Source organism: Arachis hypogaea, chromosome 3 (assembly GCF_003086295.3).
Source record: "Arachis hypogaea cultivar Tifrunner chromosome 3, arahy.Tifrunner.gnm2.J5K5, whole genome shotgun sequence".
In the NCBI taxonomy this organism is placed as follows: domain Eukaryota; kingdom Viridiplantae; phylum Streptophyta; class Magnoliopsida; order Fabales; family Fabaceae; genus Arachis; species Arachis hypogaea.
In genome coordinates, this window is record NC_092038.1 from 119,838,395 (window position 1) to 119,853,772 (window position 15,378).

Below are 15,378 nucleotides of genomic sequence, written 5' to 3' on the forward strand. Positions count from 1 at the left end.
AAATGATTGTGACTTAAATTCACCAACATTATCAAGGCGTATTGCCTTTATAATATATTCTGGAAAATGAGTTTTTAATTTAATTATTTGAGCTAACAATCTCGCAAATGCCATGTTGCGAGTTGATAGTAAACAAACATGGGACCATCGTAAAGATGCATCTATTAAAATCATAAAATATTTAAATGGTCCACATGGTGGGTGAATGGGCCTACATATATCACCATGAATGCATTCCAGAAAAGATGGTGATTTGATCCCAATTTTTTTTAGATGGTCTTGTAATTAACTTTTCTTGAGAACATGCAGCACATGAAAATTCATTAAATTGGAGGATTTTATGTTCTTTTAGAAGATAACAAGATGAATTCTCGATGATTCTTCTCATCATAATTGAACTTGAATGACATAACTAGTCATGCCATATTATAAATATTTGTATTTGTAAACTTCTGATTTATTATGGCATGTGATTCCATATTGCTAATAGTGGTGTAGTACAAACCTGAAGAAAGAGCGGGTAGTTTCTCCAACACGCATTTTTCTCCTAATCTCATAGTTGTAATATAAAGATATTTGTTGTTTTCTTCTCTTGCAGTTTCTACATGGTATCCATTTTGGCGAATATCTTTAAAACATAGCAAATTCTTATGAGACTTACTTAATAGTAGTGCATTATTTATGAAGAACTTAATTCCTTTAGGTAATACTATAGTAGCTCTTCCGAATCCTTCAATCATTTTTGTACTACCTACAATTGTACTTACATTTGCTTTCTTTCTAATAAGAGGGATAAAATGTCTTTTGTCTCTAAGTATTGTATGTATTGAAGCATTGTTAGCGAGATATACTTCTTTATTGTTGAATTTGAGTGAAGCATGAGAAATATTCGTATCTTCATTATGAAAAATAAAAATTAACATCACTACAAGAAAAACACCTATTCAGGTACACTTGAAAAGTGTAGCTAAAAGTGAAAAAAAAAATGATGCCTTAAGCTACGGCTACCCTTTTTGGGCTACGGCTACGCTTTTTGCGGTGATTGCTATTCGGCCGTTGCCTGTTCTCAAAGGCTACACTTTTCTGCACCAAGGGCTACGCTTTTGGCGTTTGGGAATAGGTTACGCTTTTCAAGTGATGCTGTTCAGGACCAAAGGCTACGCTTTTCAGCTTTCATTCTTCCAGAATAGGCTACGCTTTTCAACGCTACTGCATCACTTGTAAAGCATAGCCCCATTGTATACCATAGCTAATTTTTATAAGTGTAGCCTTAGGTTTCTCTTTTTTTTTTGGTATACTATAACTACTGTATATAAGTGTAGCCTTAGGTCTCTTTTTTTTCCTCTATACTATAGCTACTATATATAAGTGTAGCCTTAGATCTCGTTTTTTTTTCTGTTTATATATATATATATATATATATATATATATTTCTAATAATTATTAATACAACATAATAATTAATAATATGATTACATGTATAATAATTTTGTATTTTTATTTAAATAAGTTGAATATTATAAAATAAAAATAAATACATAATTATACTAAATAATTTCTTTAAATAATAAAAATCTCAGTGCAGGACTTATGTAGCAAAAGGCATCTAAGCTTTTCAAATATGACAAAGGTTGCACTCCTTGAGGAATCAATAACTTTCACCTTAATTCTATATCTGTTTTTATAATATATACAAATTAAACAATCAACATAAATAAACCTCATACCAACACTATAACTTCAAGGAAAACAAATCAACATGCTTTGAAGACTTTTTACAATAGTATGACCCAAGCTTTAGAACAACTTTAGTGCCACATCTACATTGAGCAACAAACCAATCAGTTCCACCAATCACTCCCATAATTGTACCATACACAGCATAATCACCATCCTAAAAGAAAAATAACAATAAAAAGGGCATTAGTATTTTAATTTGGACTTGAATGATGAACATAAAAAGAAAGTGAAAAATAATAAAAAATGACTAACCTCTTTACATTCCTTCAATTCTCCAATTGTCTTCCGAGGTGTAATCTCGAGAAAATCTTTCGCAAGTGAGTAATAGTGATCACGTTTTTTAGCACTATTTGATTTCAAAGATCATATAAAGAAAGCAAAATTTTAGATATTATGTAAAGGAATATAGCAATACTATATCATAGCCATGAAGCTTTAAAAAAAAGGTTGAACCTCGTATTAACATTGGAAAGGGGTTTCTGACTAATTAGAAATCTATCAAAGTTTTGTTTATGCTTAACGGTGCTATCAACCTATTGCAACAATTTGGCACAAAAAAAGGGAAGTAGAAATTTAGTTAGCAAAGACAGTAAACTTCAAGATTAAAAGAAACAGAGGAGTGGCGGCAAAGACAGCAGATGCTGGTGGTGCTGGGTGAGCAGTGAGAAGCAATTAGAAGATGATGGCAACAGAAAAATCACGCAGTATAGAAATCATAGTAACAACCTAAATAGAAAATCATAGTTAAAAAATATGAAAAAAGAAAAATAACAAGAACATGAATCAACTAATAGAATCAACCAACAGAATAGAATCACAGTAATAACAAGTTAAGTACAATAATTAAAAAAGAAAACTCAAGTAATAACAACATAAATTATAGATGGATAGCACTCAAGATATAAGCAGAAAGACAGCAAATCAGAAATCTATGGGAATCTGCAGGCTGTGTTTATAGAAATGGATAGCACTCAAGATATAAGCATAAACCTTCAAACCTTGTCCCAATTGAAACTATTTGTGCTGACCTAACTTAGAATTTTAGGAACATGAAGCACAAATCAAAACACATGGAATTAGTTAACAGATAGAGTGAAGAGGAGGTACCTGTCACAAATTTGAACCTATTCCATCATGGATGCCATTCTTTGCTGATCAGCTTCTAGAAGTGATTCAAAACCAACTAACATGCTCTTATCTATGATTCAACCAGGGATTTTGGAGAAGAAACTTAAACCCAAGGAACGAAATTGAAACCAGTTAACTAATAATAATATAGGATGAAACTAAAGACCAAAAAAATAGAAAACAAACAAAACTTAACTAAAGATGAAGCAGAATTTTGTGCAGAAGATGAAGCCTACTAGTTCTTCTGGGAATTTGTGCAGCTTCCTCTGATAAAATCAACAATGGAATCATCAATTTGGAATCAAAAGTGTTCATAAGCACGAGTGACCAAAAGAATTAATAATATGCCTTATGGCTTATAATAAAAAATAATATGCATAATAAACTAAATTCACTAATGAAACCAACAAGAGTGATCAGAAGCACTAATGAAACAGAAATAATAGAGTTGTTGTACAACAACAAAAAATATTCACTAACTCTTCGGAAAGCTTTAACTATATCTGACTTTGGGAATTGAGCACCACCTCGAATGTCCTATCACCATAAATAAAAGCAAATAACTCAGCCTCACTAAATGGAAGTAGAAAGAGGGAATTTGGATGCACAAAGTATACCTTGCTATAATAACGCTTCAGCAACATTTCCTTTGCCACTCTACACATGCCACAAAAATAGAGTAAATTTGACATGACCTGCATATGTTACCAAAATCATAAGAAAGAAGTAACATTTATTTTTACAAGACAACATAGTGTTTTAGGTATAGAAAAAGAACCTTGTTGCACAACCACTCAGTCCAAGATGGTTCTTTGCATAGAGGTGAAACAAGTATCAAACCATGTACACGTTGTCTATACTTCATCTATTGTAAACATAAAAATATTAGAAAAATTGAACGATCCATCATTGAAACTCTAATGTAATTTAAAAAGGGGAGAGGCTGCATAGCACCAACATAATAACTTACAGCAAATAAGGTAAGAATGTAAGCACCGGCAGCTACTCCCATGCCCATTACTACACTAAGACTGCAGACAAAAAGAATATTGGGGTGAGATTGTCTTCTCAAAACAAACAACTGCCAATATTCAAAGCCTAATGGAAATTAGTGTAAACTAATTTTCTTTATGTCATTAAATGGAAATCAATTACAGATTAAGCTTGAACTTACTCACCCAAAAAAGTTGAGAACCTCAACTATTTGATCTGATAGGTCGTCAACAGAAAAAATTGGATAATCTAGAACAATCTTAGGAGCTCCCAACTGCAACAACTCTTGAACAAAGTACAAGATGATAAGAATGCAAGAACTTAAAATATTATCAATGAAGGAATTTATAACAGTGAGGAGATATATACATCAAGTAACACTGCAAAACAATCAAACACAGCTTAACATGATGGAAGCAAGAAATGAATGCTTAATTTACAAAAAGTTGAAGAAACTGGGATCAAAGAACTTCAAAATCAAGAGGAGCAACATATTAAACCTTTTTTCTCAACCTTGTGCCTGCCATTCATGGCACTTTCCTGAAACAAAGATCACGAAAATATCAACAAGAGAATTTCAAGTAAGAGAAAATCGAGTAATCCAATGTCAATCATATAACACACGTTGAAGCATCGAAGCAAATCCTTGGCCTGTTTCGCATCATGATCCTCGGCCAGAGTAGTCCATAAACCAACAACCCCTTAACCCAGCAGCCATAGTACCTGAAAACCTGAAAATAATTGGGAAACATCAAAACCAAAAACAATTTAAAAATAGAACATGATGCTTCTTAATTAAAAAATAAATAATCGCAGAACCTCCCCTAATCAGAACAATAATCAAAACCCCTAATCAGAAGTTCCAATCATCAAAATCCCTAATCAGAACAATAATTATTTACCTGAGCTTGAGCAGAGGTCAAAGAAGAGAAGAAGAAGAAGACTAACAGCAGAGAAGAAGAGGACGATTGAGGACAACACCGTCTTGACCGAGACAGGAAAACTAGTCGTCATCGTTGAGGGTCAGAGAAGCGCCGTCGCACTTCGCATTCATTGTCGCTGAGGGCCGTCAACTCGTCATCACCGAGAGGCGAGAAGCAGCGCAATACCGTCGTGACTCTGAGGCTGGTGAGTGGTGACGGAAGCCATGACGGTGGCTGGTGAGAGACAAATAGAGGGTTGAGAGGGAAAGGGTGATGGCAGATGGTGAGAGGCGCGGCAGAGAAAGGGCTGAGAGAGGAAAGGTGGCGACATCGTTCGTGAGCCGTGAGGGGGACTGAGGGTGCGCTGCGTCTTGTGGTGCTGAGAGAAGAGGGCTGTGTGCAGACCCTAGAGTGTAGTATGTGATTTGGTGAAAAGGAAACAAAAAATTACTAAGTGTTTGTGAGTTGTGTTAAATTTTTTTGCATTAGATACATTAGGCATCACTTTTAAAATGCACCCAAAACTTAACAATAGGCTACCTTCTAAAAGCGTCTCCTTTGATACGAAAAGTGAACCTATAGATATCAACCTACGGCTACGCTTTATAAGTGATTTCTATAATACCTAAGGCTACACTCTTTAAATGATGCCACAATTGTGTATCCTTTTCTCTTATAAAAAGGTAACACGGAGAAAAGCGTAGCCTATTCATAGAACAGGCTACGCTTTTCAAATGTAACTTAAAAAAAGTGTGGATGAATGTGTATTTTTCTTGTAGTGCATTAATGAAAAAAATTCAAAAGAAATTAAAAAAAATGAAATTACAATCAAAGGAAGAAAGGAAATAAAAAAAATTAGTTAAAAAAGATCTAAAATGAAAGATTTTTTTATTAATGTTCATCTAAAAAGAAAATTGCATCATCCAAAAAAAATGTGCTTGCATGGGCCACCAAAATGAAAGGTTAAGGAAGTCATCAAGATCTGTATAGATATCATCAGTGGATTTCAGATTCGTTTTAACACCGTTAACTTTAACTTCATCTCTTTAAATAGTCAAATTGGTCTCTTATTTTTGCCGTTTCCTCTTGATAGAGTCTTAATATAGCTTGACAAAATGCTCAGGGGTACGACATGTACACGACCAATGATCTTTTAATCCGCATCGATAACACAAATTTTTCACATTTTGTGAATTGTTGTTCGGAGCATGCTTTTCATGTTTATTCCACTTTTGATTATGGGTAGGAATCCTATTGTTCTATTTGCCACGCCCACGCCAACGTCCACGTCCACGTCCACAGCCACGGTTTCGACCAATATTTTGATCGTGATTTCTTTTATGTTCATGAAATGCCACATTCACTTCAGAAAAAACGGTTGAATCAGTACGACGGACTTCATGGTTTTTCATTAATAGTTTATTATTTTGTTCTGGCAATAGAAGACAACCTATTAGATCAAAATACCTTTTGAAATCCTTTTCACAATACTGTTGTTGCAACAGCACGTTGGAAGCGTGGAATGTGGAATAAATTTTTTCTATTAAGTCTTCATCTATGACATTTTGGCCATACAATTTTAATTGAGAACTTATTTTAAAAAGTACAGAATTGTATTCACAAACTGTTTTAAAATCTTGTAGCCTTAAGTGTATCCACTCATAACGAGCTTTAGGCAATAGTACAGTCTTCTGGTATTCATATCTCTCTTTCAAATTTGTCCATAGTTCTTGTGGACCTTTAGCAGTCAAGTATTCTACTTTCAACCTCTCATGGAGATGATGATGCAGAAAAATTAGTGCCTTAGCCTTATTTTTGCTTGACGATTATTGCACCTCTTTCTTTAAGGTATTTTCAAACTTTTTGGATACCAAGTGAGTTTTAGCATCAAGTGCCCATTCTAAATAATTTTTGCCGGTTAAATCAAAAATGGTAAATTCAAGCTTTTGCAAATTTAACATGATAGCTCTATAAATAAAAGCAAGTAAATAATTAAGAATAATAATGTTAATAATACATATAAAAAGAAAGAAAGATAAGTAAAATGATAAATAAATAAATTTGCTTTAGGAAATTGATAAAATATATTATTCCTTTTAAGATAGTAAAAATACTTTAAATAAACTATTAAAGTTATACATTCATTGTTGAGAATGTAAATAAAAATGTGATACTAGTACTAGGAGTACTATATCTTCATTCAAAAGAATAATTATATTTATCATTCACTTCGAAAAATAATTATTTTATAATTAATTATTATTCACTTCGGAGAATAATTTTGTATATGATTAATTATCATTTACTTCATGAAATGATATTAATATTAAATAAAATGTTATATTTATATAAAAAATTAAATAATATAAATAAATCAAATAAAAATAATAATAATAATATAACAAACTAAAGAAAAAAATGAAAAACTATAAAAGAAAGAAAGTAAAAAATGGCGTACAAAATCGAAGAAAGAAAAAAAGATAGCGTTGCGTACATGATATGCATATATGAAATTATATGAATTTAAAACAAAAGTATATGTATATATGGATTAAAACAAAAGAAAAACACATTTATGAAATAATTATTTATATGTGGTATATATAAAAAAAAATGTGAATGTATATTTCACAAAAAAATTGACAATGATGTTTAAGAAAAAAGGAGAAATTAAAGTGAGTAGTAAAAAAAAAGATAATTATTTAGTTATAGAGTAGAATTCATATTGATAATGTGTTATGAAAATAAGGATTATGATTTGAAGGAAGGAGAAGAGAGAATAAGGAGAATGATAGTTATTGATTGTGTCTATTAGAAAACATAAGAAGGGTTATTTATAGTTAAAGATCTAACTCTTAGCCAATGGTTTAACTCATAACTAAAAATCCAACTTATCACCGGAACATCTACAATAAATATATTTATAACACTACATATATTATCTTTTAATATGTTATTTAAAGTGCAATGTATGTATTGTATTTCTTTTAAAAATTTTATTGGATTACATATATGTATTATTATTATTATTATTATTATTATTATTATTATTATTATTATTATTAGAGTAAAGCTAGGGAACCAAAAGCATATCAGCCAAAATCCAGCCAAATACCTTTCGATGAATTCAAAATCTTTACGAGTTAATATATATGGCTGTTTCTTCTACTAAGTATGAGAATGTTTCTTTTTCATATTAAATGAATGTTTTTTATGTATTTTTCGAATTTGTGTTTGACAAAAGGGAAAATAAATTTTGGATCGGGCTTGTTCCGTGATCCCAGGAGTGATTATTGGGGATTTGAAACATATTAGTCAATGAGAGATTTTATTCAAAACGGCAATTAATAACAAACATTAAAAATTAAATAAAAATTAAATTAATTAATTTAATATTGTTTTGTTTATCTTTTGGCTGATCCCTTTTTGGTTCCACATACTTTTCCTTATTATTATTATTATTATTATTATTATTATTATTATTATTATTATTATTATTATTATTATTAAAAAACTTATTAATTAAATAAAACTTAATATAATTTAACACATGATAATTTAATATATTATGTGTTATTCTAATTTTTTTTCCTTCTTCCTTTAGGGTCGTTTTATTTTCTTTTTCTTCTTCAACATATTTTTTCTTCTTCTTCAAATTAAGACTTATGCAATGCATGTTTGTGATGATTAATTTACAATTAATCTCTTTTGCTCTATTCTTCTTTCTTTATTTTTACTCTACTCCGCTCCCATATTCTTTCTCTCCTGTTTCACTCATTTTGCATGTATCATTTCATAGATGAAGCTATTGAGCCTGCTACATCTCCAACTTGCGGGAGCTAGAGGTGGATTGGAGAAAGCAGATTCTCCCCTCCTTTTCGTATGCATAAAAAACGAGTTAGAATTCAATTTCATTTTACGGATATCTTTCACAAATTGATTATGCACATTTTGATAACCATTTTTTTATGTGTATTTAAAGAATTAATCACTTTTAAATATTTATTAAATAAAAAGATCTAATTAAATGGGACATGCATAATCTTTAGATCCTATACACATAATTTCAACAGGTGAAGAATAATTTTAATTTCAGCACCATAGTCGAACCCACATATTAATCATGATTAGCAATTCACTCACCATCCATATTCTACTAATAATGCCACCTCCAACTCAACGATGATTTGATGGTGTGAGATTGGTGTGAGATTTTATCAAATGGTTCACCTTTCTTTGCTGGTTACATGCTAGCCAAAATTTAATAAGAGTAAAGTATCGTTTTAGTCCCCAACTTTTGGGGTAAATCCTATTTGTATCCCTAACGTTTAAATCGTTCTATTTGTATCCCTAACGTTTGTAAAAGTGATTCAATATTATCCTCCTGTCAATTACACATCATAAACGCTTTAGTTTGAGTTTTAAAAATCTCTTCTTGAAGTTAGAATACAAATGTCTGGGATAGAATCGATGATCAACTCCGAAAAATAGCTCATCAAAAGTTGAAACTAATTCCTACAACATTTACATAATTCACTTTTCTAGGGACATAATTGAATCTAAATACAAATAGTGGGTATAATATTAAAATCAAACACATCCAAGTAATACCTAATTGAGAATGAATACATTCAAGTGAGAATAATTAAAAAATATAATCTGATTTGTTAGTATAATTGATAGTAGGATAACATTGAATCACTTTTATAAACGTTAAGGATATAAATAGGACGATTTAAACGTTAGGGACACAAATAGAACTTACCCTAAACGTTGGGAATAAAACGATAATTTACTCATTTAATAAAATTGCTGTACCCTAGACTTTTTGTTCTCATCGTCTTTATATCAAATTATATGTTTGTTGCTTCTAAATGTTGTAGTCACATGGTTCACTTAACTTTAATTCTAAAGATTTAAGCCGTGTGTATTATTAATATTTTATTAGTAAATTTATCTACTCATATAATAATATCATCTCGTATTAATCAAAGTGTTTAATTTAATTACTTGAAAATTAAAGTCTTAAAACATAAAAATGTAATTATTAAATAATAATAATGTAAATATTTTTTTTACTTTCAAATGCTTTAAGAAAAGAAAAGAAAAACACAATATATGACATTCTCATTCTCATTCTCATTCTCATTCTCATTATTAATTTAGCAGTGAATGTCGGTGAATACGCATTGGCTTGTAGACTGGAGTCATGTGTAATTGTGTACCACTCCCTCAGTCCTAACATAATAAATAATCATTAAGTAAATTAATTGAAAATTTAACTCCTCTTTTTAATTATTTTTAAAATTAATTTTTTGTGTTTTCAAAAGTAACATATTTGAATTTTTATTTATTTCAATATTAAAATTTTATTTGAATTTTATTGTCAATGTTCATTGATATTTAAATGGAAAAGTAGGATATTAGTCCGTGATCCATACATATATATATTGGTATTGGCATAAATCTAATATAGTTGACTATATTAAAATATAATAATATGCAGAGTTGTAGACGGCCTAAAATGTGTAGCAGAAGTTTTAATGCTTGCTGAGTTGAGTGTGAACTGTGAAGCGAGTAAGAGAATCTTCCATGATCTACCGACAAAGTTATTGGATCCAATCCAATAAGCACACTAAAAAATCTAAATCATTCGGATAAATATTATTACAGGAGCCCTAAAGGTCTACACTTGCATTTTTGTATCATTATTTAGTTTTAGAATCTGTTTTATTCTTATGTCCTTTGAAGTGTTTATAAGTCTATTCTATATTTTTATCGAAAAATGTTACTTATTCTTTAAATTTTTAGTTTTTAGTTTATTTTTTTATTTAAATAATATTATTTAATTAATTTAAATATCTATTTTTATAGAAAGTTACTTATTTTTTATGGGAAGTTATTTGGTTTTAAATTTTTTGTTTTTCTAAAAATTAATTGATGAAAAATTTTAAAAAAATATTTAGTTAGACTGACTCTTATTACTGTGAATCCGTTGTACATGTAACATTTAACAAATACTTACGTATTCAATAATGTTTGTGTATGATTCTCTGGCATTGGAAAATTGTACGTATACAGGGACATAGTTAGGTAAAATATTAAGGAAGAATTAAAAATTAATTTTATAATAAAATAAGATTAAAACAAAATATTTTAAAAACTAAACTAAAAGTATAATTTATAAAGAACAATTAAAATTTAGAGGGTTCATTGCCCCTTTGCTTGCTATGCCTCTGCATATACATCTCGCCAAGATCTAAATCATGACGGCCACCTTCATGGGATGGATTTGAGATCGGTGATTTATATATTATTATTATTATTATTATTATTATTATTATTATTATTATTATTATTGAAATTAAATCACTTTAATTCAATTTAAATAAAAAATAAGATTCATGTGAATCGATGCATAAAATGCTAGTGTGCCCAATCTCATGGGCCCGACCACCCAAAATATATATATATATATATATATATATATATATATATATATATATTGGAAAATAATGTATACAATGGATAACGTAAATAACAGTTTAAAAAAAATAAATTTAAAATTAAAAATTAGATTAACAATTAATTAAATAATTATTATCAGAATTTAAAACTTAAAAACATTAAGATTAACACTTAAACTACTACATACAGTTATACATTCACATATTATACGTTTTGTATCCTTCAACGGTATCGGTCTCTCCCGCAACTATTATCTTCGTCGCCGTAAAAATCTTGACACTGTCGTTTCCTTCATCGTCACAACAGGTTCTCTTTCAATCTGAATAGTGACGCCATTTTGCACCCTTTACCGGCATTGATCTCTTCTACTTCTGCCGACTATTTTTCATTGGAAGGCGTCATATCGTGATGGAAATTCATAGTGTCGCGGCAGTACCAACATTTCCTCGACAAGACCACGCCGCACATACTCCATCGCTGAATTGGTTCCTTGATCATCGCTTGTATCTACGTTCTGCACGTATACTTGATCTAAGGCTTCTACATCGTCTCCTACGGTCTCGGAATCTACATGCTCGACCACCTCATCGGCTTCCTTTCCTCTTAGATTGATCTCGAAATTCAAGAATTCTATGACGCTGCCACTCTCCCCACCAGGGGCTCCGACAAGTTCCATCCCTTCGTTCGCTGCCTCCTTAAGTTTAAGTTTTGGTATTAAACCATGGTTAGTTTAGGATGGTCATTTTAGGTAGGTATACGGATGGTTATTTTAATTTGTATGTGGATAGTTATTTGATTGGATTGGTTTAGTTATATACAATTAAAATATGCTAGATATTCAATTCACTAGATATGCAGATGATTATTTTTATCCTTAAGTGGATAATTATTTTCATTAGGGGCGAGCGACGCCAGTGACGGCGCGTAGCAAGCCAAGCAGCGACGGCGAAAAGGAGTCCAGCAGTGCTATTCGTTTCTGGTCTGGAGGAGAGCAACGATGATGAGGGTTCTTGTTGATGAACCAACGACAGTGACGAGAATCCCGGTGATGACGATGGGGACTGGTTAGAGACTAAGCGACGTCAGCGACAACAAAGGATTTGAGGAAAAAGTTAGTGTTTTGGTAAATTAGGATATAATGAATGGTTAAAATTTTTGAACTATTAAATGAGATTTTTTGCTTAGATAATTTGAATGAAATATTTTTTTAATTTTATTGGGACGAATTTTCAACCTATTATTCAAGTTGTTTAAATTTTTCGTTGTCTACCTAACAAAATTACAAAAAAATATAGGCACACTAAAATTTATTTATTAAATTAATTATTATATATTTGTATATATATAAAATTTATTTTTAATTTATATTTTATATGAATAGTTAATTATATATATATATATATATATATATATATATATATATATATATATAATATGATTGAGAAATAGTATTCAACCATTAAAATTTCAATCATCATTTAGCCATCGTATATAATTAATCAATTATGTTAGGTGAATATTAAAATTAATCATTAAAATTAGTTAGTAATATAAAATATTAATAAAAATAAGTTAAATAATATATATATTTATACACAAATATATAATAACTGATTTAATATTTGATTCTAATATATATATATATATATATATATATATATTAATTGATCTAATTAATTTTAAAAAATTCAATTTTCTATTTTATAAAAAAGATATACTCACTTAGATTTTACATACAAATTTAAATATTAAAATATCTCCATTAATAATCATTTTATAATTTAAGATTTAGAGTATAAGATGTTAAAATTTAGAATTTATGATTTTTATCTTTTATGATTTATGATTTAGAATTTCATAATTAAAAATTTTGAATTTATAATTTTAAGATTTAGAAGGTTAAGGTTTAAGTTCTTTTTAGATTTGATTATGATATTATTTTTATAATTTGAGTTTGTTTTTATTATAATTTTGATTTTTGAATTTAATTTTAAATAAATTATTTTTAAAATTCTTAAATTTGTATTTAAATATTAAAAAACAATAAACATTAAATTTATGTATATATTTGTTATAATTATTTTAAAAATTTATGTAAAAAAAGGTTTGGAAAAAAAAGCTGATTTTAATGGATATGTAGTTGAATTGGTACATTTGCTTATTAGGTAGAAGTGTTTAAATTCAAATTAATCCAAATTAAACTGTTCATCCAATTTAATTCATATCGAAAACTAATTAAAACCGCACTAATTTGAAATTCATTGGATTCTATTTTTGGCAAATCGCATGAATCAGATCGAATTTTAAATTTATATACAATCTAAACTGCACAATGTGCTATAATATTATTATTTTATTATTATATTTATAATTTTATTTATAATATATTTATTTTATTATATATATTTTTATATCATTTATATATTATTTAATAAATATTTTATATTTAAAATGAGATTTATTTATTTATTTTAACTAATTTATAATTTTATTTTTATTGTTATATTATTGTTAGTTTATTAAAATATTATTAAAATTTGTTATTTGATTATTAATTATTTAATATTTGATATTAAGATTTGTTAACTATATTTAATATTTTTTTAATTTATAAAATTATAAATTCAATCCGATCTAAATCATTTAAAATTGGATCGAATTTTTTAAAAATATCATTCAATCTAAATCATACTACAAAAAAAATTAATATTAAGATCGAATGAATTTTTCACGAAACTAATTCAAATGGTACCGCAAACACCTTTACTCTTTGGTACCCCACTGATGGAGTGATGGCTACATCGAATTAAATTTCCGAGAAAATGGATCTGGCCTTGTATATAGGTTTAGCTAGTGGTCCCCCATTTCTATTTAAGGAAATACGCCTAACTGTGTGAGATCTCCTGTACTTCCAATTGGCTTCATTCAATATCTCATATGTTTGAGGTGGACCTGTATTCTTCCATTTATCCTATCTATCATTTATTATTGTTTTTTCTTTATAGCAATAACGATTTTATCACAAAGTGCCTTAAAAATATTTAAAATAATAAAAAAGTATTCATATTTTTAAATATATTTTATATATACAAATTTAAAAAATTAATATTTAATTTTTATTTTTACTAAAACTTTTAATTTATAATATCTTTAAGAATACGTGTTAACAAGACTGTAAACTATAATAAAATAATAATATAAGAAGAACAATACACTGCAATAATGCAATGGAAACATGCGTGTGCTCGTTACCACATTACATGAGGTAGAATTATCAACTTTCTTTCGTCCAAAATAAATAAATAAAAGAATTATTATCAACTATTTTACAAAGTGATATATTTTCATCCAAATGAGACCATTTTAAAAATTTTACAATTAATTATACTATGTATTTTAAGAATTACTTGAAATTAAATTACTTTTAGACTTAAACACATAGTTATAAGAACCGAACGGTGATCAAATCGATCAAATTACTGATTCATTGATTTATTGGTTCAGCCGATAAATTATTGGTTGAACCGATAAAATCGATTCTACGTAAATAAAAAATAAAAAATAGTCAAAAACTTAAAAAATTTAAAATATATATCTTTACCAACATTTTAAAAAGAACAAAGTCTCAAATTCCAAAGATAACTAATACAAAGATAGACATGAAATTAGTTAGTACTACTACAATAGTATTGTAATTAGACACAATAAGGATTAACAATCCATGAACTATATCCAATGAGTGATTCAAAGTCAGAGAATTATCCTTCATCTGGCAAATGTGGAACTACATCCTTATTGATTTCATTTTGATTTACATTTTTCACATAATTATTAGCTCCATCATCATTTTGATCATCTTCCAAATTCAATTGATCTAGCATTATAGATAATGTTTCACAAATTAAGATAAAAAATAATGGAGAAAAAGGTGTTTATTTTGAAATTTGAGTTATATTATGGGTTGTATAAATATATATAATTACATACTCTAGCCGACCTTAGCTTCGCAGGTCGAGTATGGAGTTTGATATCTGTATTTTGGAACTCCGATCTGTATATTATATTTTTAGTCTTCTTTTGATCTTACCTATCCGTTTTACGATTAACCTTGTGAGTGTGACACAAT

General features: G+C 28.6%; 1 protein-coding gene across 10 annotated transcripts; it reads right to left on the reverse strand.

The window, feature by feature from the left end:
- Positions 1–1,612: 1,612 nt before the first annotated feature.
- LOC112791099 (protein NDL2) lies at positions 1,613–5,265 on the reverse strand. Of its 10 annotated transcripts, none has more exons than XM_025833805.2 (13): positions 4,764–5,230; positions 4,486–4,592; positions 4,362–4,401; positions 4,047–4,146; positions 3,839–3,899; positions 3,647–3,733; positions 3,486–3,563; positions 3,349–3,405; positions 3,065–3,134; positions 2,848–2,938; positions 2,194–2,273; positions 1,993–2,086; positions 1,613–1,894 (listed from the first exon to the last, which is right to left on the reverse strand). In XM_025833805.2, exons 3-10 carry the CDS (start codon positions 4,390–4,392, stop codon positions 2,865–2,867), a joined length of 558 nt encoding a protein of 185 aa, XP_025689590.1. In that variant the 5' UTR covers positions 4,393–4,401; positions 4,486–4,592; positions 4,764–5,230; the 3' UTR covers positions 1,613–1,894; positions 1,993–2,086; positions 2,194–2,273; positions 2,848–2,864. The 10 variants fall into 10 exon arrangements, with proteins under 10 accessions (XP_025689590.1, XP_025689593.1, XP_025689592.1 ...); XM_025833808.3 differs by having other exon boundaries at positions 2,848–2,970; XM_025833807.2 differs by lacking the exon at positions 2,194–2,273 and having other exon boundaries at positions 4,047–4,135; positions 4,764–5,265.
- Positions 5,266–15,378: the final 10,113 nt, after the last annotated feature.

Excerpts from the sequence above, each read along its gene's own strand:
- LOC112791099 (XM_025833806.3), bottom strand. The coding sequence starts at position 4,392 with ATGAATGGCAGGCACAAGGTTGAGAAAAAAG. Across the intron at positions 3,734-3,838 it reads ACATTCTTACCTTATTTGCT|ATGAAGTATAGACAACGTGT; the intron begins GTAAGTTATTAT and ends TGTTTACAATAG. Across the intron at positions 3,564-3,646 it reads CTGAGTGGTTGTGCAACAAG|GTCATGTCAAATTTACTCTA; the intron begins GTTCTTTTTCTA and ends TAACATATGCAG.